Source organism: Podarcis pityusensis (genome assembly GCF_964106645.2).
Source record: "Podarcis pityusensis genome assembly, chromosome: 11".
Lineage (NCBI taxonomy): Eukaryota > Metazoa > Chordata > Lepidosauria > Squamata > Lacertidae > Podarcis > Podarcis pityusensis.
Window position 1 is genome coordinate 24,538,906 of NC_138036.1, and position 26,207 is coordinate 24,565,112.

Sequence of the window (26,207 nt, forward strand, 5' to 3'; positions counted from 1 at the left end):
AGACATTTTCCATTCATTTCAGGTTTAAATTAAGAAACATTAGTGCTGTTATATCACTTAAACTGATGTCAGTACTTTCAAATTATTTACTAATCTTATGCAAGATTTCCATGTGTGTTTGTTCTATTGGCTCACAAGTGGTGAACCCTTAATGTGTTAACTCCTGTAAGCTTTTACTTAGGCTAAACATGAGCTGCAGTCTCACATGAGTTCACAGCTTCTCATATGCTAAAATATGCACAAGTAGCAAATTTTATTTTCATGAAAGTAAACCAAAGATTTATGTTTTAGAATCAAACAAGTGTTGCTTGTCCATCATGTTTCTACTTAATAATGTGGCCAAGTGCAATGTGATAGACCCGGTGCAAAATAATAATTCGCGTGCTTTTCAGATAACATATATAAGCCTACCCTGCAATTTAGATGCTCATTGTTAAGAAACTTCAATAGGTTCACAGATTAACAAAGCCAATTTTAAAGTATCATTTATTTAAAGTAGGTTAATGTTGTTGCATTATTTAACTGTGCCAAGAGCAATATGTAATATTTACAACATGGGCATAGCCTAAACCATTTGGGGGGGGGGGACCATACGCAATTCTGTGAGGCTGTGTTTCTAATGCATTTACTAGATGAAGCTTTAGGTTTCCTAATCTTATCAGTCCTTACAATGGGAAAGGGCTATAGCTCAGTGGTAGGGCACCTGCCTTTCATGCAGAAGGTTCCAGGTAGGGCTGGGAACGTCCCCTTTCCAAAACCGTAACACAGCACTGTACTGAGCTAGATAGGCCAATGGTTTGACTCCGTATAAAGCAGTTTCCTATGTATACCAGCAAACCATTGCTCAAGATAAGGGACAATGGTCACTTGTTACCAATGCAGTATAACAAACTCAGGGCAAAATACTATGAACTGATGCCAATCCAGGATCTTATCGCTGTGCAATAGGCCAGCACTCTTCACTTTTCTTTTGACAGTTGTGATATAATACAAAAGGTGTCGTGGCACTGAGGAAGTACTGGGTGTAAGTTATTACAGAAACTAGTTTTTCAATAGCTGTGGTATTATATTGCCTAGGAGGAACAGATACTGTGGGGCACCTTCACTGGCCAATAGGATTGATGCTTTAAATAAGAACCAAGAACTAAGTTTAGTTAGGAGGTACACCAGATTCTGTCTAAATGTTGATTAGGACTCAGAGTGCTCTCCAATGTACATTTGCTTAAATATAGCAGCATTGTATGTGTCTACCACATTCCCCAATACATAATTATTCTTTGTGTAAAAAGAATGAAGCTGCACCTAATAATCCTATGTGTTCACATCCCACTTCCACATCACATTTCCATGGTCAGTCATTATTCCCAATTATTGGTCATATTTCACGTCCCCCCCCCTCAAAAAAAGTAGGTACCCAGTAAACACCACTGCCATTTACACTAAAGAAAAAGGGCAGACATACACTTCTGTAAGAATGTTAATTATCAGGTAAGATTCCATAGTCAAGGTAGTACAAGTTCCAACAAATGAATTGATCACTGCAAGATGAAAATACTGACTTTTACAATGAAATCAGGAGAGTCTGGTATATAGAAATAAGTCACAGTAGAAAGAAGCTATCCTGTTAAGTCTGTAGTAGAAAAGAGTGTAGAAAATAAACAGTACATTGCTTTACCATGCTATAAAATCATAAGTAATTAGGTTTTCAATCAATGAAACAATAATTTTAAAAAGACACTTTAGACATTTGTACTGTAGTGTACAAATATACCCTAAATTAGGAAGTAAGTCCTAATGAATTACCACAGATTAACACAAAGTAAAAAACCAAGTCATTTCAAGAATATTCAATTTTATGCACATCCATCTCTGTTGAAGATTACAATGCAAAGATGCAAATTTAAGAACAGTGCCTTTTTGAGAAAAGTTCTGTCCAGTAGGATTGACATCTTAGTCCTTCTTTGTTCGTTTAGCTTTAGCAATATTTTCTTGGCGCTTTTGTTTCTTCTTTTGCTCTCGCTCTTTGGCTTCAATCATTTTCGCTAGTTTCCATGACAGTACTGCACTTGCTAAGAATAGAGGTGTCAGAGCTAGGATCACTGTTGTAAGAAATCCATAAGGATCCTTTGCAGCCCATTCCACAATATATTCAGCCCAAGATTTGATATAATCAAACATCTTTCCTGCCACCTAATTGGGGGAAATCCTAAAAAAGAAGCGGTGACACAATTAGATACATTAAACAATTGAATTAACGGGTCAGCCGATTAATTTAGGTATATACAGTATAATGCAAATTTAATTGCCAAAACTGTGGATGGCAAAAGCTCTTTTTTAAAAAGGTTCTCTCTCCTCTAAGATCATGCTTGCTACGATGCATGCATAATCTCAAAACATAGTAGGGTTTCTTTCTTTAAAATGATTGGTTTTTCCTCATGGAGATTTAACCATTTGTTTGATTGACTAACATTTATTTAAACAGGGTGATTGACTAACATTTATTTAAACTGGGTGATATCCATTATGGAGATCCTAGAGATATTCATTCCTTAGTTCAAGGTCAGCCTTGAAATGACTCCAGGACTCCAGGAAGAGTAGTTAACAGTCCTGCTATGGTATCTGCTACCAATTAGTAACATATACTGTAAGTACATTTGTACCATGCTATGGGGCAAAGGGTAGATGGGATTATGTCTGGCCTTTAAACACAACATCCTAAACTGGGATGACTTCTTTAAGGGTTACTTGGTTCCCCCAAATATATATATTTACTGAGCATTTTTAATTGTATTTATGCAATTAATGCAATTTATGTACATATTTAATTTATGCTCTGAACTGCCTTAGGTCCTGCACTGAGAGAAAGGCAGGTTATAAATAAAATAATTAATATAACATGCAAACATCCACTCATATTACAGAAGAACTGGCACAATTCTGTGCTGGTCACTCCTTGTAATAAGCAATCCACTCAGGTAAGGAAATATTTCCACAGAGAACAGAATTTGGCAATGTACTTAAAACTGCCATAACCATGAATTATAACGATGATTCACAGGACCAGACTGCCTGAAATTCTTCTTCCATGGGTCACATGAATACTTTACTTTTTCCTCATAAAATTTAATAATTTTACACACTTCTTGTTCATAGTTAATGCCAATACTGTATTTTAAACCACAAAAGATAAAACAGATGTTATAATGAAATGAAAACACAGTAGTTAACTATGCTTTTCAGATCCGGACACTTAATTCTATTGATGGATGAACCTTCTCCTCATGCCAGTGGTACATCCACGTCTGTATTGTGTGCTTATCACAGGCCACTGACACAAATAGGAACACATCTGCACTCAGCACCCACCAGTTGTTTCACATGACTACAGCTGGATCATGGCCTTTGGTCAATGCCTTGTCCAGATGAGAATGCATTATGGGTTGGATTCAAGAAACAAGTAAAGGAAGATAGCTACAAGCAGTGTTCCACTGCCAGAATTCCTGCAGTGTTACAAAAGTTCTCATGCTTCTGCAGGAAGTTACAGAAGCAGATCATCTTAGATTCATTTATTTTTTTCCTCTCAGCACTCTTCTGCAAGATGAGCTGCAGAGTACCTTTTAAGCACATCCAGTGTCTTGAATTCTGCCCTGTCATCTCTCTCTTTTAAGCATATGTAAAACAGCTTTGCTAACTTCATCTCTCTCTTCTGCTGCCATGACCACACTATCATCTCAGGTCCTTTCACTGGGATCCCAGGTATCCTCCAAACCAACCCCTATTTTTTACAATTACATTAATATAATGTACCAGTAAATAAGACTTACCCAAGAGGCAAAGAAGCTCCAGTTTAACTATACGCAACAGAACGGGATACCGTTGTCATAGAGAACAAAAGGAAATCACCTTTAAAAAGGTAAAGTAACTTCAGATTATTAAAATTGCAGGGCAAAAACAATCCAAACTTAAACAATACTTGCGTGTTTGGTTGTAAGGGCTGCACAACATTCAAGCTGGAGGGCTGACATAAGACCTTCCTTCTGACCCTATTATTACTGGAGGGGCGCAGAGAATACAGATACTCACTTTGGAAACACGAGTCAGGCTTTAAGCCAGGTACGGGGAACCTGTGACCCTCCAGATGTTGCTGAGCTACCACTCCCATCACTCCTGATGGGAGCTGGCGTTTCATACATAAATGTGGCAGATTTATGCGCAATTCTCACATTTTGGAATTTACCATCTGTCGCAATCAAGATGTTAGAATAAAGCGAGAGAATCAGATCCACTGAGGCTAGTGCAAGAAACAATGTTTTAATGACAGCCGTTTTAGGCAAAACATTTGCACTCTACTATGAAAAGATAAATGGATGCTAGCTTCTTTCCATAGTGTTCCCCCCCCCCCCGGAAAAGGCAACCATTACAGGTCTTTTGGGAAAAGGAGAGCCTGTACTAAACTGGATTGGTCTAAATGGCTGCTAGAACTCTTACAGTTCATAGGGTTGTCACACACAATTCTTTTAAGCTTTCAATTCTATCTCCAATTTCATGTACATCTAGGGTGAGTTCATGCCTCAGACAGCAATTCCATAAGACTGCCCCAGGGTCATATCTGTATGGAGAATTGAAATTCTGTTACTTGAGTCCAACTCTTCATCGTGGACACAGCCTCCACTTGTCAGCAATAATCTCCACAGTGACAGATGAAAGTACACCTGAAATACCCCTCCTTTGCTCCTAGCATACACTTATTTGAAGCACATGATTGCCATATTCTGTTCTAAACAAGAATAGATAACAGCTTTGGAGAAGGACTTGCTAGCCAACTATTTGTGTTCGAAAGGTAGGAGCAACTGATGTAAACAACAATGCATGCTCAGAACTGCAACTGAATCCTTGAGGACTAGCAGCACGGTCCTATGCATATTTATTCAGTAAGCCCTATGTACGATGCGGGTGGCACTATGGGTTAAACCACAGAGCCTAGGACTTGCCGATCAGAAGGTCGGCGGTTCGAATCCCCATGACGGGGTGAGCTCCCGTTGCTCAGTGCCTGCTCCTGCCAACCTAGCAGTTCGAAAGCACGTCAAAGTGCAAGTAGATAAATAGGTCCTGCTCCAGCGGGAAGGTAAACAGCGTTTCCGTGGGCTGCTCTGGTTCGCCAGAAGTGGCTTAGTCATGCTGGCCACATGCTGTACGCCGACTCCCTTGGTCAGTAAAGCGAGATGAGCGCCGCAACCCCAGAGTCGGTTACAACTGGACCTAATGGTCAGGGGTCCCTTTACCTTTACCTTTTAGCCCTATGTACAACATTGACTTAATACTAAACAAGGCATACTCTCAAGTAAGGAGAAGAGATTGCAGTCTAAAGCTGGTTTAACATAAGACTGTTACTAGAAAAGCACGAGGCAAACACTTTTACACGTACACCCAACCCCCTCAGCATCTTTTCATATTTACACTCAAGGTGGCTGAAGAATGGATTTTCCCCCACAAGCCTATGGGGACAGGGGCCACAAAAGAGGATTTCTAATCCAAGGCGACAATCTAGAGTTCAAAACCAAGACTAGTAGCTAACGACATATTTGCAGATGTGGAGGGGACAGGGTACCCTATGTAATTTAACAACTACAGCACTGCTTTGCAGTTGAGACTTGCCACTGGAACATTTCTAAAATTAGGACTGCCAGCGCTTTTCCTGAACGCATAGACAGGTCCTCATGTTGGTTTCGTAGAGACAAAACCCAAAGTTAATTGTAGGGGAATGCTTTTAGCAGGACCAACGGAAACCTCCCCGGACAGGGACAATGCAGTTAAGACTTAATGCAGGCGTTAGAATAAGACACGGAAAAGGAGCACAAAACAGCAGTTTATCCGAATGTCATGTACGAATCTTAAACGGCTGCTGCTCTTAAAAAAAAACATATGCCCCACTATCAACTTCTGAAACGCTTCGGCAGCAGCCGCGTGACTGGGAAGACGCAGGCGCGCCCCCGGCCTTGAGAAAAACCACACCTGTTGGGCTTCTGCCTGCGCGAGGCGGCCGTTAGCCAGAAGAACGCAGCGTGGGGGGAGGGGCGGAGCGCGAAGCGGGAGAGGTTGGCCGAGGAGCGCGAGGGCCGGAAGCGAGACCGGGAAGGGCTCCCGCCGATTCCTTCGGGGGAAAGGACAGACTCCTCCCCCGGCGGGCTCGAGGCAGCGGCAAACCGCAGTAGGAAGCGGCCTGGCTTGAGGATTAGGAGAGGAAGCGGGTATCCTCCGCCCGGCGGGGCCCGGCCTCCCTCTCCCTCAGCGGAGCCTCGTCAAGCGCCAGGGGACGCGGGAGCCGCCTTTCCCCTCACGCTTCAAAGCCCCCCCCCCCGCCAACCACAATGCCTCCTCCCATTGGAATCGCCCAACGCAACCCTCCCCTCCCCCACCCGTCCCCGGCTAAAATATTCACTCACCCTCCAACCGGAAGCAGGAAGAGGGTAAAGGAAGTCCACACACCCACTCCGTTTCGACTCTGTTGTCTTGAGCGATCATAGAGGGTGCAGTCGGCTAGAAAGGTCAGTAGCAGATCCTCGCCGCAAGATTTATTGTCATATGCAAGCTGTAAATCGCCCCGCGGTCTGGAGACGGAACTTCCGGGTTCCCGTAGACCCGATTCGCCTTCCTCCGCCTCCCGAGAGCGGTAGTGAGAGCTGCCCATAGAAAACTGTGGAGAAGCGAGGTGGGGGTGTTTATTTGTTGCTTAGATTATGAGACCGTAGCGTGTCCACCAAGAAACAAAAAGCATTAGGTACGGGGCTTCTCACTCGCAAGCTTTGTTTCAGGTGCAAAATGTGCACATGGCTTATTTAAGGCTGGCTCTGTTGCGGCCAACGGTCCATTATCTCCGTGTTGGAGGTGGCTAGAAGAGTGAGGGCTGAGGCAGGCTTGGGTTTTCAGTCTTCCATACAATACACCTCTCAGGTTGGAGCAAAGGCCTAAACCCGCTCCCAGCCACGATCCAATACTTAATTGCGCGTGGAAGCCTTGCCCTCCATAGTCTTGTGTTTATAACTAAAAAAATCCAATAGAATTACAAAGTTTTTGACGCAAATAAGATCTGGGTTACAAAGAACACGACCCTCCTGCTTTGGAGCCAGTGTGGTATCGGACCAGGACATGGGAGACCAGGGTTCAAATCCCCACTTGGCCTCGAAATTCACTAGGTGATCTTGGGCCACTCATAGCCTCTTAGCGTAACCCACCTGTTTGTGGGGATTAAATGAGTGGGGAGCCACGTGCGCCACTTTCAGCTCCTTGGAGAAGGTGAACCATAAAAGCAATCAATTAATAATCAATCGTTTGACAAGGTGGAGATGGAGAAACCTAATTGCCTCCCTGCTGGATCAGGCCAGTGGCCCTTCTTACTCCAGCATTGTGTCCTCAGAGTTGCCTGTCAGCTGCTTCTATGGGAAGCGCGCCAGCAGGACTGGAGCGCAGTGTTACCCAGCAATCCTCAAAACACGCTCTGCTGCGTCTGTCTTTCTCCATGGTTTACTTACGGGCAGCTTTCTCTTCCACACCCCCTGTAGTTTGTGGGGGGAAAGGAATCGGGAAGTGTGAGTGTCCGACTGTTAGAGCAGCTGGCTACCGTTAGAGACACATACAGTATATAGCTCTGTGTTGAATCCGCAAGAACGGTCACGTGGCTAGAGGCGCGCCTGAGCCGCCATTGCTTTGTGGGGGTTGCTGCGTGTGTGAGGGGGAACGAAGGCAGCCAGAGCGGAATCTGGAGCGAGGAACTTCCGGGCAAAGGCGGTAGGTTCGCTCCGCGCAGTAGCGAAGCGCTCGCCAGCGGCGCCCTTTCTTTCCCGCGCCCTGAAGGGGACTCCCGCGAGGCGGGCGGGGCACGTCTCTCTCTCGCGCTTTTGGAGGAGAAGGATGCTCGGCATCCAGAGAGGGCTGGGGTTTGTTTGCCCCGTTGAACTCCTTTCTGGTGAATTGTGCCTGCGGTTGGGTTTGCGCACCGTTTAAAGTCCCTCCGCATCCCCGCCGGTTGCGGAGGCAGAGACTGGACCCAATAAATCAACACAACAGCAGCATTTTATAAATTGCCAAGCGATTTTCTTTTTTAAAAAAGACGCTCCCGTATGTTATACACACATACATGCAAAATTCGTATAGAAATGTATATCCCTGGGGACCCTTTCAGCAGGTTTACAATCTGAATTTACACACAGCACAAGACAAGTAAATAAATAAATCAGTTACAGATAAATAAATCAGGATAGGGTTCGCAGGATAAGCTACTCTTGATTTCTTTCAAAAAGCAGGGAATCACAAAGTCCTTTTGTCCCTAAACCTGGCCACAAGGTGTAATGCAGAAACGTTACAACAAATCAAATGATTTAAAGTCTACTGTTTGTTATAATACCATAGATATTTGTATACATACATACATATATACACAAATATGTCCGGAAAGGGTTCCTGTAGTACCTCAAGGAGATTTCAACATTCTTTGTTAATAAGCTAGATGTTAATTATTCTAAATCTTATCAGAAGCACCACACCAACACTTGCAAAGGTGTAGCTTGAGCAGATGTATGAGTATCAAAAAGTTCCCAACTGATTTCACTAGTTTATATCTATATTTTGAATCAGCCTTCATGCTGTTTTACCATGGTATAAGCTGGGCAGTTAGGTATACCTTCTACTGTTCTTATGACTGTGCATTTAAAATGTAGCCTAAAAACAGCAGCAGAATGTTAAATAGCCATGGCAGATATCTTTGGAAAAAGATTTCCCCGAGTGCTACTTTGTGCTGTGCAAACTGAAATTCCTTTTATTCATAAATAAATTCATTATCTTGGACATTGTAGTAAATGATGTAGAACACCTGCTATAGAAGCAAGTGGTGAAAGTAAATAAGACCATTTAAGTTGAAAGATAAGACAAAGCAAGGCAAACTCAGCTGAGCACAGAGTGGCTCGATAGCATTAAGGATCATGATAGAATTTAAATTCTTCTATAAAGGAGGAAGGATACCTGAAAATATTTTAAGGATTTTTAGCCTAAACTTTTTGATTTAATTGTGAAAGCATGACCCCATGTGTATTTGCTATTTACTCTAAAGTAATCCCTCTTCAGTCAATGGGATTTCACTTAGGGTCCTAGCCTTACAAACACTTACCGGTAATTGAATTTTTCTTAGCTTGGGGAACTTGTGGCTTTCCAGATGTTGGATTCCCAACTCCCATCAGTTCCAACCAGCATGCCCAGCAGACAGGGATGATGGGAGTTGTGACCCAGCAACACCTAGAATCTCAAAGCAATACTGGAACCAGGAGCACCCTGAAAGTATAATCCTTGAGTCTGCAGTGGGAGTGAGAAACCATCCAAACTAGGCTGGTTTCCTTTTCCTGGGCAAACTGATTTATTGGCTAGGAACACTTCTCTCATGTCTGGATCAAATATGCACAGAATTGGATTGCATACGGATGTCCAGTGTGTAAATGTGTTGTGGCAGAATACAGGGTGTGTTACTTGACATCTTGTTGTGAGCATTTCATAAGGAAATTGTTTGGGTTGTATCTGTTAAGCTAACTGCAGGAGAGGACTACTAAGAGAGTGTTAGTGTGACTTGTAAGTACTCTGGTAGTTGCTGTATTCCCATAAGCTTGGGCAGGGAAAAGCGACTATCAAATTTAATAAATAAATGATAATGATAAAATATAAGGGTGGTGATTTACTCAGCTTTACCCACCAAAATTAATCAACATGACTAATTAAAGTTCATTCATTTCAAATGGTAAAAATTAGTTGAATACCACCCCAGGTTTTCGCCGACTGACAAAGATGTATTCATTAAGGTGAACTGATGATGGTCAGGGCAAAAAGTACAATCCAATCTTAAATTTTTTATATTCAGTGGTACCTCGGGTTAAGTACTTAATTCCTTCCGGAGGTCCATTCTTAACCTGAAACTGTTCTTAACCTGAAGCACCACTTTAGCTAATGGGGCCTCCTGCTGCCGCCGGAACAGATTTCTGTTCTCATCCTGAAGCAAAGTTCTTTACCCGAGGTACTATTTCTGGGTTAGCGGAGTCTGTAACCTGAAGCATATGTAACCCGAGGTACCACTGTGTGTGTGTGTGTGTGTGTGTGTGTGTGTATATATATATATATATATATATATATATATAAAGGTAAAGGGACCCCTGACCATAAGGTCCAGTCGTGACTGACTCTGGGGTTGTGGCGCTCATCTTGCTTTATTGGCCGAGGGAGCCGATGTACAGCTTCTGGGTCATGTGGCCAGCATGGCTATTAGCCAGAAATGGACTTTGGAGACATTCCTTGGAGGTTTTTACACAGAGGTTGGATGATCATCATGTATGATTTAGTTGAGATTCCTGCATTGCAGGGGGTTGGAATAGATGACCCTCAAGGCCCCTTCCAACTCTACGATTCTATGATTTCAACAGAACCTCAAGTTGTTGCTGTTGTATGTTTAGAACTGTAGATTTCCCATAAAGGAAAAAGGACTTAGGAAATTTGCATTTCAGTATTTACAATATTCAGCCAGTATGATATATTCTTGAACTATAATAGAATGTTCTGGTTGTCTGGCAGATATGGGATTGGTGATATATCAGGTCCACTCAGAAACAAAACTTCTCATTTTAAAAAACATTGGTGGAATACTTATGCCTTGTCATGGTGACATCAGAAGATTGACGGATGGGTGGCCCCACCCACTTATCAGAGTGGTTCCCAGAGGGCAGGGTAGCTGAAAATCCACCTTACTGGCTGGATCCTGTTCCCCACCCTTATTATAAAACATGGCAATAATTGGAGAAAAGTAAAGAAAACCCAGATCACCCAAATTTGAAAACTTATCCGAATACATGTAGTAATTTGTTTTACAGTACTTTGAAAATAAACTTTCATTTGGTTCTAATGGAAAACAAGGTTTGTTGTTTATTTTATTGGACACATTTTTTATGACAGTTTAAAAAATATTCCCTCCCCCCCCCCCCAAGGTGGCTCACAAAATGAAAAAGTGGAACAATAATAAAACAACAGTTTAAAAAAATTATACAATATCAAATAATAATCAGTGCATTTCAATGCCATAAAGCACACAGTGGAAGCCAATACTGAGGCAACAGACTCAATATGTAATTCATCACAATCCTATAAATTAATTACAGCCTTCCATAGTAGTTCAGATTTTGTATTAATCCTGTATAAAATGCTGCCTTTCTGTGCTATACTCAATGCTGCTATAGGAAAAAGAGCTCAGGATATTGGGGGGTGTGTGTCAAAATTTTAGGTGTAAAATAATAAACTCAAAGTAATATCACAGGAAACAAAGACTTGTTCTGAGGCCACAGCGCAGATGGGAAATATTGGAAGTGTTGAAGCTGGGCAAATCTTGCTGTCATTAAATACAAATAATATAATTTTACAATTTATGCATGTATTCCATTGGTCCATAATTCGTTAGTGAATCTTTCAGGCTGAATTTCAATCTAACTATTGTCCCTAAAATCTTTTGTGTCATGTGCATCTTTCTGCTACAGATTAATCTCAGGGGTGGCACCGTTGAATTTAGTGAAGTTATATCAGGTATGAATTTTAGCCTATTGCATCCATAAAGAATCATCCCCAGGAGTGAATTATTTCTTTATGCTTCTTCATGAACTGTTTATCTTGCATAATTTCTTGAATCTTGTCTATTCCACCTGCCGAATAATATCCCCCTTGTTTCTGGATGAGTAATGCAGCTCCCCCTGCAATGGCACGTTGGTGAGTGTTTTCTGAAGGGCCATGAAAATTAAATTTTTCTTGTGCTTCCCCCACCCCACCCCCAGCTTGTAAAGTGAGAGTGCTTTATCAGCACTTTGTCAGCCATGTGTGACAGATCTGCAGCATTTGCACAGCAATAGGTAGTATTTCTTACAGTTGTAGTAGAGCCAGCCAAACCTCTTTTGTGACATTGGGAGTTAGATCTTATTTTAAAAACAACAACAATGCCCCAATGTGTTGTGCAGCCATAGAATGCACAATATAGCATCGCTTCATACCATTTGGAGCCTCTGTAGTCATGAAGGGATTGAGGCTGTTCCTTAAAGCACCTCAGTGACAGCACTTTACTTTAAGGAGAAACGCTGTCATTGTTCTGGCCTGACCTTGACCAGAAGCCCAGAAGGCACACCAGTTCACCTGAGAGCAATGCAAGTAAAGGCCAAAATTCCAGCACCACGGAGAGCTCCAAGCCTCCCACAAGTTCTTAAACCTCAATGGGTCTTTTTATCAGTCTCAAGCCTGCTCTTTCTTGGAGCATACAGAGTTTAAAGGGCCAGTCTCCTGGCCTGGGGCCTAGCACACCCATCTCATTCCCATTAGTTCTCTCCTGGTTCAGTTCCTGTGCTCATGATCTGGTGACTGAAGACATAAGAGCCCAGGTCTAGTCAATTCTTTGAGGACCTCAGGGTTTGGGTCTCCGTTGATGTGACAGGCTTTGGCTCAGACCCAGTGTTAAAGGCCTATGCCTGAGTCTTGCTCTTCCATTGCCTTTGTTGCCGCTACTACTATTATGTCTTATCCTTCCTTGTCAAAGTCCAAGCTCTTAAGGGGACCGTGACATCATCATCATCATCAACAACAACATTATTATTTCATTTCATTCAGAGACTAAGTGAATGTTTTATGTTTTATTATGGTTTTTGTATGTGTTGGAAGCCGCCCAGAGTGGCTGAGGCAATCCAGCCAGATGGGTGGGGTATAAGTAATAAAATTATTACCATTGTCATCATCATCTGCATTACCCATCAAGTCTCACTGTGCTCAATGGGACTTACTGCCAAATAAGTTTGCATAGGTCTCCCTAGAGTTGTGTTGAATAATTGAGAACAACTTGGTGCAACTCATTTGTGGATTAGTCTGTGTGGGCCCAGCACTCTGCAAAGTACAGGCAGAAGGCATGACTGAAGTTTCACTACACAGTATGTCCCCTCTGGGCAGTAGCAACAAAAGGAAATAGCTTTTAAATGACTGCTATTGGACAGTGTGCTATTGTCTGTACACCTGTCAGGCTGTGAGGTCCCAGACCTGTGCCCCATCTCAGGCACTGTCAACCAAAGGAGGATTTGAAATGGAGGGCCTTTCAGAAGCTGGGCTACAGTGCGAAATCACTAACCTCTTTGTATACAGGCTCTGCTGCAGTGTTGGGGAACTTGTGACCCACCCGCCTGATGCTGTTGGGACTAAAACTCCCATCATCCCTGACCATTGTCCATTTGGCTGATACTGATGGGAGTTGCACGTTGTGATAATAATTATTTAGCAGGGTGGTGATTGGCCCATGTTACTGATGATTCCATTTAAAAAGCGAGTCTCTTATTTCAGGACTTATTTATTTATTTATTTATTTATTTATTTATTTGCTTGCTTGCATTTCTGTTTAATAAATAGATCCAAGGATCACAGGGTGGTTTACAATATTAAAACACAAAAATACGTAACATAGTAAAAAGCAAAACAAAAATAAGAACAAAAACAAATGAAGAATTCCTCTTCCGATACATTTAAAAGGGTATCGGATGTTAATCAGCCAAAATTTTAAAAGGCAATAGTTTGTTTAATTAGCCAAAAGCCTGGGAAAAGAAGAATGCTTTTGCCTGGCACTCACTTGGGTCCTGAGCTGAGTTCAGTAGTATATTAGTTTCCCTAGATATAGCCATTCTGCTCCCTTAAGTTATGTACTAAAGACTGAACTAACCTATATACTGCCCCAGGGCTTAATGGAGGACTTCAGCAGAGAATAATTGCCAAGAGGCTTTAAGGCCCTTTGGTACTGCTAGATTAATGCAAACTGGCCTATTCAGGCTTCTTGAGGTCTAAGCATTTTGCTTTGCCAGAAGGGATGACTGAAATTCATTTCATACATTGCCTTTAATGAAAAACAGTGAGATACAGTAAATGCAGATTAATTGTGCTGCTGGTCTTTAATTCCTCCTCATGTTACATTTGCAGTCAAATGAAAGAGAAGAAGGAGACCAAAAAATCATTAGCCTCCAGGCATATTGCTGGAAGCAGTAATCTCTTCTTATCTGCTGAGTTAAGTGCTGGATGAATTCTTGTGTGGTGTTTTGAACTCTGTCTTTATGCATTGACTACCTGACATGGAATACACCTGGCCCTGAACTGACCTCCCTCCCACTTCTGGAAGTGATCACAGCATGAGGCAATGTGCCTCCAGGCTAATGATCTTTTTTTAATGTCTCAACTCTCATACATGAGCAGAAATGATGATTGGAATTGCTGTCCTAATTTGCACAATATATATTGCAAGCAAAATTATATTAAAGGCGATGCATAAAATTAAGTTAATCAGCGGGTATTTTCCAAATTGAAGAAATGACTGTGTAAATAGGAAGAAGATGCTTTATTGGGTGTAGGTATATGAGGGGGTGTGGGAGAAGAGCTAGAATTGTGTATTAGAAGCTCTCTATATTTTGGTAGAAGGGGAATGGACGTTAGCACTCTATTTCATTATTGCCTATAGTATAAATATATAGGGAGCCTGAAATCCAGTGCCTGCTCACTTTGCAAGAGTGTTGCTGGTACTTCACCTTTGCTGTGTGGGGTCTTGCTGCCCCGTGGTTATTTTCTGGGGTCTGCACATTTGGGCTGACCTTAATATTTGCAGATGCCACCAGCTCTGTCCTTTTCCTATGTCTTCTGGCGTGCCCAGAGAGCTAAAGAAAGGGATAAAAATCTCTCCCTAGCTTCATGATGTGCTTTGGAAATGCTCAAAACTCCTCCAAAGTGTAGCATGGAGACAGTGACCAGTTATGTCATTGAATCAGGGGTAGCCAATGTGGTGTCCTCCAGGTATTATTGGATAGCAGCTCCCATCAGCCACAGCCAATGGACAGGAATTATGGGAGCTGTGAGTCCAATGGCATCTGGAAGGAACCATGTTGGCTACCTCTGCTCTTTCCTGAGGTTGGTACTCATGAAAGATGTGGACTCTTGTCTCTGGCTTAGCATTGCACTTAGGTATTCTCTTTGGTGAGAATCTGGAGCTTCAGTTGTTAGCAATACAATAGGGTTAGTAGCATCAGGAATTTGCCATTCCAGAGAGATTCAGAGCTTCCAATATCAGCACCGTGAAGAGCTCCCAGTGAGTCTAGTCTGCCTGGTGTGTTTTCCCTCCTTAGATAACATTAGGACCATGTTGTGACAGCAAGGAGATGGAGCTGTCTGAGGTCATCTTCTGCTATAGGGCTGGAAAGGGCTTGTCTTTTCCTGAGACCCCAGGCTTGGGGTGATGGTGACACTAGGCTTAGAGCAGGGTTGATCTCTGACCTCCCACTGCGTCTCCCAAGTGTCAAGAGACAAGACCCCATCCCTTTCCCAAGATCCGGCCTCAGAGAGAAGGAAGGAATGGTTCCAGATCTTGATCTCCTTTTTCATGGTATTACTGCCAGAATTCTTTCAAGCCAATGGCAGTTTTCTGCAGGCTTCTGCCCAAGTTATCCCTCTCTTACTCCCTTCCCCTCTCCCAGCCATATCTTCTTATGATCTCTTTTGACTCTCCCAGGTATTATCTGTGGCTTTTACCGAGTCTGCCTAGTTCCATTGGGGTGCAGGAGGGGGAGGGCATTCCCTACCCTGGGCAACCATATTCCAGTTTTACTGAGTTTGAGGGGCCCTTATAGTTTGTTGTGTGCCAGAAGACTTGCCAACCAAGGATTTCAAAATGGATGGACCTTTTTTCTTTTAAATACAGAATTAAAACCTTACTAAGATTAATAGATGATCTTGGCCATGCAAATAACTACAAAAGAATTCCAAAGCCACATTGTTAAAGTATTGAAACGTAGACCACAAATTCAAGCTTTACTTAAAAAGCAAAATGACATTGAACCATCCTTTATTCGTATTGGCATTGGACATTATTTATTAAGCACTTAAAGTTTCCAAGGCACTGTACAAAGATGTTAAAACACAGCCTTATCTAACAGATGTGATACAATACGGGGAAAATGATGGGGAATGGGGAAAGAAGCAAAATTCAAGCACTAATTTTTCACAAAGTTACATAATATAGCAATGAATTTTGTCGTCTTAAGGTTGTGGTAACTGATGAAGGCTCTGCAGAGACAATGATGCAACATACCAATTCCCGGGGCTTTAGATGTTACTGCTGCTGTTCCAAATGCTGCTACTTTAGGTGACTGTGGGGGAGAACAGTACCTTGCGAGAAGTATGCTACCTAGCAACCCAGATGTAGCGCCAGATGTTTTGGTTCAGAGTGAGCAGGACACCTTCTTACCTTGGCTATTCCACCACTTCCAGCTCTTTCTTGCAGCAGGGAAGTCTAGTTTCATTCTTCCAAACACATTTAGAAATTCTGGCTGTGTCTTTGTGCCTGTTTGCAATAATAAGCATGGAGACTGGATCTATTTATACTGTGCTGAAGTACCGTTAGAAGCTGTTCTGTGTACTTTTCGTCCTGATTGGCAGTGTGCTTGGGATGCCGGTCTGTTGTCTTTAGTCGACCTTCTTCAAACACTTTTAAAAGCAATGTATTTACAGCAGAACTATGTCAAGAAGGAAAGTCCACATAAATACACATAGTGGCTGCGTTTGGATGTTTGTCCATATACCCATGCATTCCTCTTTTCCCATCACTTGTTGTGCTCTGGCATAGGGATTTAGCCAGTTTTTCCTGATGACAAACTAGATTGTAACAGGAAACTCTGGCTTAGCCAGTATAAAGTATTTTAACCCCATGCTTGCTTCCATGGAGGAAGGAGGAGACATACATGTGACAAGTATATGAATAATTGTCTCTAGCTTCAAAATAGACATTTCAAGCTTTAAGGAAGCTTCAAGAAGTTGTGGAACTTCTGCTGATGCAGAACACAGTGGAGAAAAGGCTAGAGCAAGGGCGTGCTGGAGAGAGATGTGCCCCTTGCCCATTGTGGTGAATATGACAGTTTTTGGCAAGAATAGCTAGTCATTCCACAGAGGTGAAGGCAACTGTTATTGCCATCCTTGTGAATCTTAAGGTTTGAAGCAAAGCTCTCAAGTGGACTGCTGCAACGGACTTGAGCTTTTTAAGAAAGAGACCATGTCAGTCATGGATCTTGCAAATTCTTTAAACAGATCACTGGTCAGGGGTGGGTACTGTACACAGAAGTCACAACACTTGTTTTTTTCCCTATTGAGGTGGTTAATATCACCCCCTTGGTTGCATTCAAAACCATATGGATACTTTCATGCTAGGTGTTGAGAACAAAAGGTGTGGCCCACTGACGCCGAACAAAGCTTATTTTGCATTTTCCCTTGAAGCTTAGATAAAACATATAGAATGTGCCACTGCTCTCATTTCTGTTACCTTCAGTACATGTACATTGAAGAAAGGATTAGAGTTTTCAATGGTTGATTTTGCAAAATGGATATAGTTGATTTCTCTTGGCTGATGGGTTTTGCTATTTCAGCAGTTCAAAAACAGTACAAAAATGTGATCTGGCGTTTTCTGCTGCATTTAAATTAAAGCCTGTTACTATTGACTCTGAATGGCTGTTAGCTAAATGCATTTAATGTAGAACACATTCTGACTTGCCCAAAGAATGGCATTTTCCAGTGCTGAGAAAATGGTCCTTGAATTAGAGAATTAGCTCTTCAAAAATGTAGCCAGGGGAGTAATACCTCTTTCTGCATAATTGTGGGGAGGGTGCTCATGTTATTGTTTGAGTGAGTGACACAAAAATAATTGAAAAGCGCATAATAGAAACAAATAAGTGGGGACTCCCTGGGAGAGGGAAAGGTTGGGGAGAGGAGGGCAAAGAGAAGGATTCTCCTTCTCTTGCCCTTCCACTTTCTGTTCTGGAAGAGAGATAAAAGGGAGTGGGGGGTTAAGGCTGCTTATTCTCCTTTGACCTTTCCTTTGACTCTGAATCATTGTGGTGGTGGTGGGGAGCTTGCACCATGGTTTGGAACCCTTATAATCTATATAGACACTGTGGTATACACACCCACACCCCCCATATGCACAAATCCCAGAAAGAGGATGTGTGTGACAATCGTGTTGATAATAATGATACAGTACTTAATACTTGCAAGCTATGCAAGTATTGCAAGAGTGTGTAAACCCACAACAAATGCTCTTCAATTCTGTTGCTCTATGATTCTGCCCTTGAATACGTACAAGAATGGGCCTTCAGCCTTTGCACATGTACACATGTACTTTTGGGTAATCATGTTTAGGACTGTGCTGTAGGTGTTAAATAAAGTAGTCATCTCTGTTTAAAATTCAGAAAATTCTGATTCAAAATAACTGTCAAAAAGAGTAATGCTGTCTTTTGGATCAAGATCCAACATTGCACCAGAACTTCCCCTCTCTTTCCTGCCTCTTCCAGCTACCTTGTTTCCCCAATTTGCTCTGGAGACAAATTTTTGAGAAGATGCAATGGGTGGGGGGAGAGTCCCATTTGCACAAGAGGAAATCTGTTGTGCAAGCAGTATGATACGTTTCTACGTTAAAAAGAAGAATGTAACTTAATCTTAACTCTTTGACAAAAAGATTTTTCTCATTCCCTTCTTTCAGCCTTCTACATGGAAATGAACTGCAGCACCTTCTCCATCGGAAGCTTTTCATCCTAGTGTATTCTTTCCATGTGCTCTGCTGCTTAGAATTCTTCTTTTCTACAACAGCTTGAAGTAGAATTACCATGGTGAAATATTGTGCAGCATATAACTGCACCAATTCAGACACAAAGTTGAACAGGAAACAGGGAATAACTTTTCACAGGTAAGCGTGAACAGCCTGAGCATAGTGTAAACCCTGATCTTTTATTAATTATCATTATTATTGCAGACTATTAGGCATTTGCCCACAGGAATGAATATTTGGAGGAGGCATATTGTTCACAGTCTCCAAAAATAACATTGCAGGCTACTCCAGATCCTGTTGCATGTTGTGGAGATATTTAATTTAGCTGGCACACCTGTGCTTGAAATTGCACAAGAATGTGATTTATGTAAGAGCAGAAATGTGGTAATAAATTTTGAATGTCTTATTTTGGACGACATGTGTTAATACCAGCATGGAGCAGTATTCCATAGTGGAACATTGTGCAGGGATGTTTGGGAAGAACAGTTCTCATTAGTTCACAAAAAGGATCTGTCACCCAAATTCACTATCCCATTTGTGACTCTTTCCAGCAAAATCCAGGAGGACTTTTCATTAAAATATAATTATTTTCTACATACAGTAAATGTGGGTATGTATTTGAAAGATATTATGTTCCAGCTTTCCACTGAATATAGGCAAGGCATGTCAGGCAGGCTGTAGATTGGCAGAAGGCAGAACAAGATCTGTTAGTAGATCTATAGTTGATTCACCGTAGATCCTGGCTCCCAACTGTCTAACTGTAGCAAGGTCTTAAAGGTTTCCTCCCTGTGGAAAATGAAGCTGCTGAAACAAAGAATACCTGGGAGAAATCCAAGAGTGAATTTTCATTCTGGGCTGTGCATGTGCTCAGAAATACTCTGCTCTTCATTCTTAAAATGTGTCCGAAAACTAGAACTGTTTTGCATGTGGTTCTAGTTGATTGATCTCAGGGTTCAGGGGTGGGGTGAGGAGATCCTGCAAGTCTAAAATCTGCTCACAATTGTTCTAAGCATTCCCCTAGAAGAACATTTTACACCAGTGGTTTTCAACCAGTGTGCCATGGCACCCTGAGGTGCTTTGAATGATAGCCAGGGTTGCCACAGGGGTATTTTGTGCACAGCACTTGAAAAATGAGTAGACTTACTTTGCAGATGGGGGGCAAATGTTCCTTCTGCATGATTCAGGCCTTCAGCTGCCAATTTGTTTACCCCTCTGACAGTCCTGTACAGTTCTACTTGGAAGTAAGTCTCATTGAGTTCAGTGGTCCTTACTCCTAGGTAAGTGTGTATAGGATTGAAGCTTTACTACCCCAAAAGCTGGGCTGTTGAGCATTTAGCCTGACAACCACATGTACATAACACTTTCTATATGTTTGTTCCAAATGTGGTTGTTTATAACATTTCCATAAGAATACTTGGGTTTTATTTGCTTATAACAAGGTTTCCCAAGGATAATGCAAGAAAGCAAGAATGGGCCATGTCAGTACACCGAGCTGACCCTGTTAGTGGCAAACTTTGGATGCCATCTCAGTGGGACATGATTTGTTCTCAGCATTTTAGCCAAGAGTGCTTCAGAGAAATTAATGGAAAGAAGTTTCTCAAGGAAGAAAGTTGTCCTTCTATATTTTCCTTTCCTGACACTTCTAAGGTATGAGATTTGTGTGATATTCTAATTTTATTATACTGTTTCTTTGTTTCTGGTCCTCAGTTTTGGTGGACCATTCATTCAAGCTTCATCTCTTGTTGCCTTCAGGTGACTAGTGAAGACATTCCTGTTTGGCTTAGTGTCTGGTCTTAAATTAGGGGGCTTTTTTCTGCTGCTGCTGCTGCTATGGGTTGTGCTGCTATTCACTCCCATTTTTATCTAATTATATTTCATTATTGTGATTTTATTTTGTCTGTGTGTGTGCTTTTAATTGCTGCCCGCTGCTTTCTGGGGTCTTGTTCTCTAAAGGTGGGATAGAAAATGTTTAAATAAGTACACCATTCAAGCAGCAGAACTTCTGAATGCAATTGTTGCCACATTTTCAATGACTTCCTAGGAGCTGTTCTTTGTTTCCTAGAAAATACACGCTCCAAAAAGACAAAGAAAGAACTCCAAGTGGGCTGGAGCACTTGACCTCACTCTTGTCAAGGCAAATGGCAGCAAAAATGAGATGTGCAGTCAGCAGATCATGCAAACTGTAAGCAGAAAGGCAAAATGAATTATCTGTTTTGTGGAGATTAGTTAGCTACCTTTAGTGGATTGTTAAACTGCTGTGTAAATTGTAATTTACTTTTAGCTGGCTTATTGTTGTAATTAGTGTATATTCAGCATACTGAAGGAAAAATTGCTAAGGTAAATAGCCCCTGTGAAGTTAGATTGCTGCAAAATTCCCATTGATTTCAATGCATGTTGATTTGCACCAATCAGGGCTGGCCCTTCCATGAGGCAGAGTGATTTAGAGTGAGGGAGCTGCCTCAGGTGGCAAATTCAGAGAGGCAGAAAGTAGCTAGAGTATCTGTGTTTGCCCTTCAGTTCCTAATAGGTTAGCTTTCTGCCATAGGGTGCATTGGAGGACTCTGTTCCATCACCAGCGCTGAAGTAAAATTCAACTACAAGTCTAGTGAGATTTTGTGCACAGAATGGTGAATGCACCATCTCATCCTTCATCTCAGGTAGCAAAATGTCTTGGGCAGCTCCTGGAACCAATCTCTGCATGCGTGGAAATTATAGTGAGCCAATGGTTGTGTACAGCGGAATATTTCAGATAGGATTGGACTGAAAATGTAGTAAGCCAAATTCCACAGATTATTTGTAACAGTTATGTAAAGGACATCCAAGTACTCTTTGTCACACCCAACCACAAAACAGATACAGCCATCTTTCTGGTGGCATTTGAGGGATAAGGATGCACTCTTTGGAGCCAGACCCATGCCTAGAAGCGTAATAATACTGGAGCTTCTATGCATTTGTTTGTGTTGAAAAGAAAATTAATGCGCTATACATTTCTTTTTTTCCAGAACAGGTGGATATATTATAGCAACAACATGATATTTTCATCTTTATCAGTATGTAAGATTTCTGATTTCTTCTTGCTCTAGAGAAAAAGAAGAAGAAAAGCAAGGAAATGAAAATCTATCTTTAAAACGTAGCAAAGCACAAAAAAGTTACTTTTCTATCAATGATTTAACCACTTTTGGTTTTTTCTGTAGACACCAGCTAGTGATTCACAAAAATCACTTGAGCACAAAGAGCATAAAGTGGATTTGAATAGCTTTTCTTCAAAGATAAGCCCCACTGAGGTATATAGTGCAAAGTATACCCTCACAGTAAGTATAAAAGCAGTAACTTTGTCAACAGTCCTCTTCAGAATCTAATGATTGTAAATGTTGAGTGCAGAAACAGTTGCTTCAAGGTAGGTTTTGGCCCAATCCTGAAATTATGATTCAGATTAAATCTTTAAGGAAGCATGAGATATCAGGGCATTCAGCACAATAATACGACTTTAAATTGAACATGTATGTTAAACTTCAAAATTACATTTATTGACTGCTTTTGAAGAAAGGGTTGGTGCTGTGATGTTTTTACTGTTGGTGGTGTTTTTAATGGGTCTTTTTATATTATTGTAATTACATTAGTGTTCAATTACAGTTTAATTATTTTTTTCCCTAGGTTTTTAGCATTTTCTATTTTATCTGTGTAATCTGTCTTCAGTCCTTGACTAGGAAAAAGGCAGGATATAAATATAATAATAAAGTAATCTCACAACACTAGCTGAATTTACTGTGTGCTTGCCGAAAGAGAGACAAATCCGTTGTCTTTCCCTTAACCATTAAAAAAAAATTTAATACTCTTCAGCTGCTAGCATATAGCCAATGTTTTGAATAGAAGCTATTCATTACATTCTTACTCCTGTTCCCAGGGAACAGATGCCTGCTTTTCATAACTTCAGCAGAACAGCTCTAAAATTATCTTGATGAATATGACAAGCAATTGTCTAAGTAGTCTACATTCACAACAATACATGTTGTTCTTGATATCAAAAGTGGATAGGTCAAAAAGAGGGAGAGAGAACAGGAGGCAATAATAATGCGGGGCAGGCAGGAAGAGTTAATTTCACATAGAAACTAAGTAACCTCTGGATAAAAATGCATAGGATTGTGATCTTTATCACCCCAAAGCATATTGGAGCAAAAAAAGGAGGTTTATCTGTCTCTGGAAGAAGACAAGTGAAATAGACAGTCAGATTGCCTGGGGAGGAAATTCTATAAATTCAGGTTCACTACAGAAAAGTCACCACTGCTATCTAATAGTGTGTGACATACAAGAAAGATGGTTCTTGAATTCATTTGTGACTGGAAAATTTGGTATGCAGGTGAGGTGTTCAACAAGGTTAAAAACACTTTCCATGATACTTCCATGATTTCTACAAGCAAGCATCTCAATGAATTATGATGCACAGAAACAGTTAAAAGAACTTTTAACTGAGTTAAGATTAAAAAAGGATGTGTACAAAAAATGGAAAAGGGGGAAAACCACCAAAGAGGAATTCAAACAAATAGCCAGCACATGTAGACACAAAGTCAGAAAAGCTAAAGCACAGAATGAACTCAGGCTTGCTAGAGAGGTTAAAAGCAACAAAAAAGGCTTTTATGGGTATGTTTGTAGCAAAAGGAAGAACAAAGAAACAGTGGGGTCACTCAGAGGAGAAGATGGTGAAATGCAAACAGGGGACACAGAAAGGGCTGAACTCCTCAATGCCTTCGTTGCCTCAGTCTTCTCCGATAAAGAAAACAATGCCCGACCTGAAGAATTTGGAGCAAATGATTCAGCAGAGGAAACACAGCCCAGAATAACTAAGGAGATAGTACAAGAATACTTGGCTAGTTTAGATGTATTCAAGTCTCCAGGGCCAGATGAACTGCATCCAAGAGTATTAAAAGAACTGGCAGATGTGATCTCAGAACCACTGGCAGTCATCTTTTAGAATTCCTGGAGAACAGGCGAAGTCCCGGCAGACTGGAGGAGGGCAAATGTTGTCCCTATTTTCAAAAAGGGGAAAAGAGAGGACCCAAATAATTACCGCCCAGTCAGTCTGACATCAATACCAGGGAAGATTCTGGAGCAGATCATTAAGCAAACAGTCTGTGAGCACCTAGAAAGGAATGCTGTGATCACCAATAGTCAGCATGGATTTCTGAAAAATAAGTCATGTCAGACTAACCTGATCTCGTTTTTTGACAGAATTACAAGCCTGGTAGATGAAGGGAACGCAGTGGATGTAGCCTACCTTGATTTCAGCAAGGCATTTGACAAGGTGCCCCATGATATTCTTGTAAAGAAGCTGGTAAAATGCGGTCTTGACTATGCTACCACTCAGTGGATTTGTAACTGGCTGACTGACCGAACCCAAAGGGTGCTCATCAATGGTTCCTCTTCATCCTGGAGAAGAGTGACTAGTGGGGTGCCACAGGGTTCTGTCTTGGGCCCGGTCTTATTCAACATCTTTATCAACGACTTGGATGATGGTCTCAAGGGCATCCTGATCAAATTTGCAGATGACACCAAACTGGGAGGGGTGGCTAACACCCCAGAGGACAGGATCACACTTCAAAACGACCTTGACAGATTAGAGAACTGGGCCAAAACAAACAAGATGAATTTTAACAGGGAGAAATGTAAAGTATTGCACTTGGGCAAAAAAAATGAGAGGCACAAATACAAGATGGGTGACACCTGGCTTGAGAGCAGTACATGTGAAAAGGATCTAGGAGTCTTGGTTGACCACAAACTTGACATGAGCCAACAGTGTGACACGGCAGCTAAAAAAGCCAATGCAATTCTGGGCTGCATCAATAGGAGTATAGCATCTAGATCAAGGGAAGTAATAGTGCCACTGTATTCTGCTCTGGTCAGACCTCACCTGGAGTACTGTGTCCAGTTCTGGGCACCACAGTTCAAGAAGGACACTGACAAACTGGAACGTGTCCAGAGGAGGGCAACCAAAATGGTCAAAGGCCTGGAAACGATGCCTTATGAGGAACGGCTAAGGGAGCTGGGCACGTTTAGCCTGGAGAAGAGGAGGTTAAGGGGTGATATGATAGCCATGTTCAAATATATAAAAGGATGTCACATAGAGGAGGGAGAAAGGTTGTTTTCTGCTGCTCCAGAGAAGCGGACACGGAGCAATGGATCCAAACTACAAGAAAGAAGATTCCACCTAAACATTAGGAAGAACTTCCTGACAGTAAGAGCTGTTCGACAGTGGAATATGCTGCCAAGGAGTGTGGTGGAGTCTCCTTCTTTGGAGGTCTTTAAGCAGAGGCTTGACAACCATATGTCAGGAGTGCTCTGATGGTGTTTCCTGCTTGGCAGGGGGTTGAACTCAATGGCCCTTGTGGTCTCTTCCAACTCTATGATTCTATGATTTTAAGTTGGATGTAGAAAAGATCAAGTAGATCTCTTCTTGCACAAGGGTTCTTTTTTAGTCTTCTCGCTGCCACCACTGCCTCCTCCCCACCACAGATCCCTCCGTCAATCACAAAATCTACTCCTGGATTAGATCACTTTTAAGTATCTGTGTGAGATGGGGCGGGCGGGCTACTGCAAGACAGGGAAATTGGTGGAGTTTAGCAGGGCTGCTGAACAAGGGCAAAAATGCTTTTCCTCTTGTGCAAGACATCTCTGGATCGAAGGCATTAGATTTAGTGTGGTTATATATTTTCAGAGAGTGCATGCCTCTCTATACCAGTTGCAGCAGATCGTTAAGTGGGGAGAATACTGTGGGACTTAGGCCCTACTTATGGGCTTCCCCATAGACATCTCTTTGGCCACTGTGTGAATAGAAGGGTTGGAATAGCTGGGCCTTTGGTCTGATCCTGCAGGGTGCTTGTGTTATTCCACATTACACTGAGTTGTTTTTTGTTTGTTTTTTGTAGACAGAGCATCATTACCATATTACAGATAGTCCAAAAACACTGAAAAGGAAGCTAGATGAACTTTTGGAGGAGAATGATGAGCTGAGAAGAAGATTAAGGAACAGACCTCCCAAAGAACAATGACTCTTATTCAGATGTGGGTGTTTTAAATGGACAAACATTCTAAGGACATGCATCCAATGAGGTATCCAACAGTGCGGCCTTAGATGAATGCCAGGTCTCATCTCTCACCTGTACTCATTAATGGAATATTATGTATCCCACTGTATTTATTTACATAAATATATTCAAGTTTTCATATAAACAGATTTGGCAACTGTAGGTTTTTGTTTGTTTTTGTTAAACAGTGTGGCTACAACATAACTTAAGACTATTATAATAAATGGGTCTAAAGTTGTTTAGTGTTTAAATTGAAGCTTTTTTATGAGAGGGTAGATAACAACATCCACCCTAAGCAACATATACATTAAGAATACTATAAAGATAATGTACAGTACTTCTATTCAGTACTATTCCCAGTAATTCTGGGAAGAGGTCTATGATTTTGATCTACATTTTCCCCTGTTCTGCTTAACATGACCCTCCACAGTGTCTACTTGCAAAATCATGTGCTCTAATATATA

General features: G+C 41.6%; 2 protein-coding genes and 1 long non-coding RNA gene across 13 annotated transcripts in view; 1 reads left to right on the top strand and 2 right to left on the bottom strand.

The window, feature by feature from the left end:
• Window positions 1-1,459: 1,459 nt before the first annotated feature.
• On the bottom strand, window positions 1,460-6,575 carry SMIM15 (small integral membrane protein 15). 3 transcript variants are annotated; one of them, XM_080973322.1, is made up of 3 exons: window positions 6,444-6,575; window positions 3,825-3,903; window positions 1,460-2,206 (listed from the first exon to the last, which is right to left on the bottom strand). In XM_080973322.1, the coding sequence occupies exon 3, from the start codon at window positions 2,176-2,178 to the stop codon at window positions 1,951-1,953; it is 228 nt and encodes a 75-aa protein (XP_080829448.1). In that variant the 5' UTR covers window positions 2,179-2,206; window positions 3,825-3,903; window positions 6,444-6,575; the 3' UTR covers window positions 1,460-1,950. The 3 variants fall into 3 exon arrangements, with proteins under 3 accessions (XP_080829448.1, XP_080829449.1, XP_080829450.1); XM_080973323.1 differs by lacking the exon at window positions 6,444-6,575 and adding an exon at window positions 6,013-6,161; XM_080973324.1 differs by lacking the exon at window positions 6,444-6,575 and adding an exon at window positions 4,084-4,426.
• On the top strand, window positions 6,411-25,905 carry LOC308458274 (THAP domain-containing protein 6-like). 8 transcript variants are annotated; one of them, XM_080973223.1, is made up of 6 exons: window positions 6,411-6,545; window positions 18,599-18,802; window positions 20,104-20,311; window positions 20,727-20,846; window positions 21,859-21,975; window positions 25,585-25,905. In XM_080973223.1, exons 2-6 carry the CDS (start codon window positions 18,723-18,725, stop codon window positions 25,705-25,707), a joined length of 648 nt encoding a protein of 215 aa, XP_080829349.1. In that variant the 5' UTR covers window positions 6,411-6,545; window positions 18,599-18,722; the 3' UTR covers window positions 25,708-25,905. The 8 variants fall into 8 exon arrangements, with proteins under 8 accessions (XP_080829349.1, XP_080829354.1, XP_080829356.1 ...); XM_080973228.1 differs by lacking the exon at window positions 25,585-25,905 and adding an exon at window positions 23,022-23,257; XM_080973227.1 differs by having other exon boundaries at window positions 6,545-6,670.
• Window positions 20,853-26,207, bottom strand: part of LOC308458362 — a 55,535-nt gene continuing 50,180 nt past the window's right edge. For both annotated transcript variants that reach the window (XR_013977279.1, XR_013977280.1), the window contains one exon: window positions 20,853-21,743. This is a non-coding gene — a long non-coding RNA (uncharacterized lncRNA). The remainder of the gene's footprint in view (window positions 21,744-26,207) is intronic.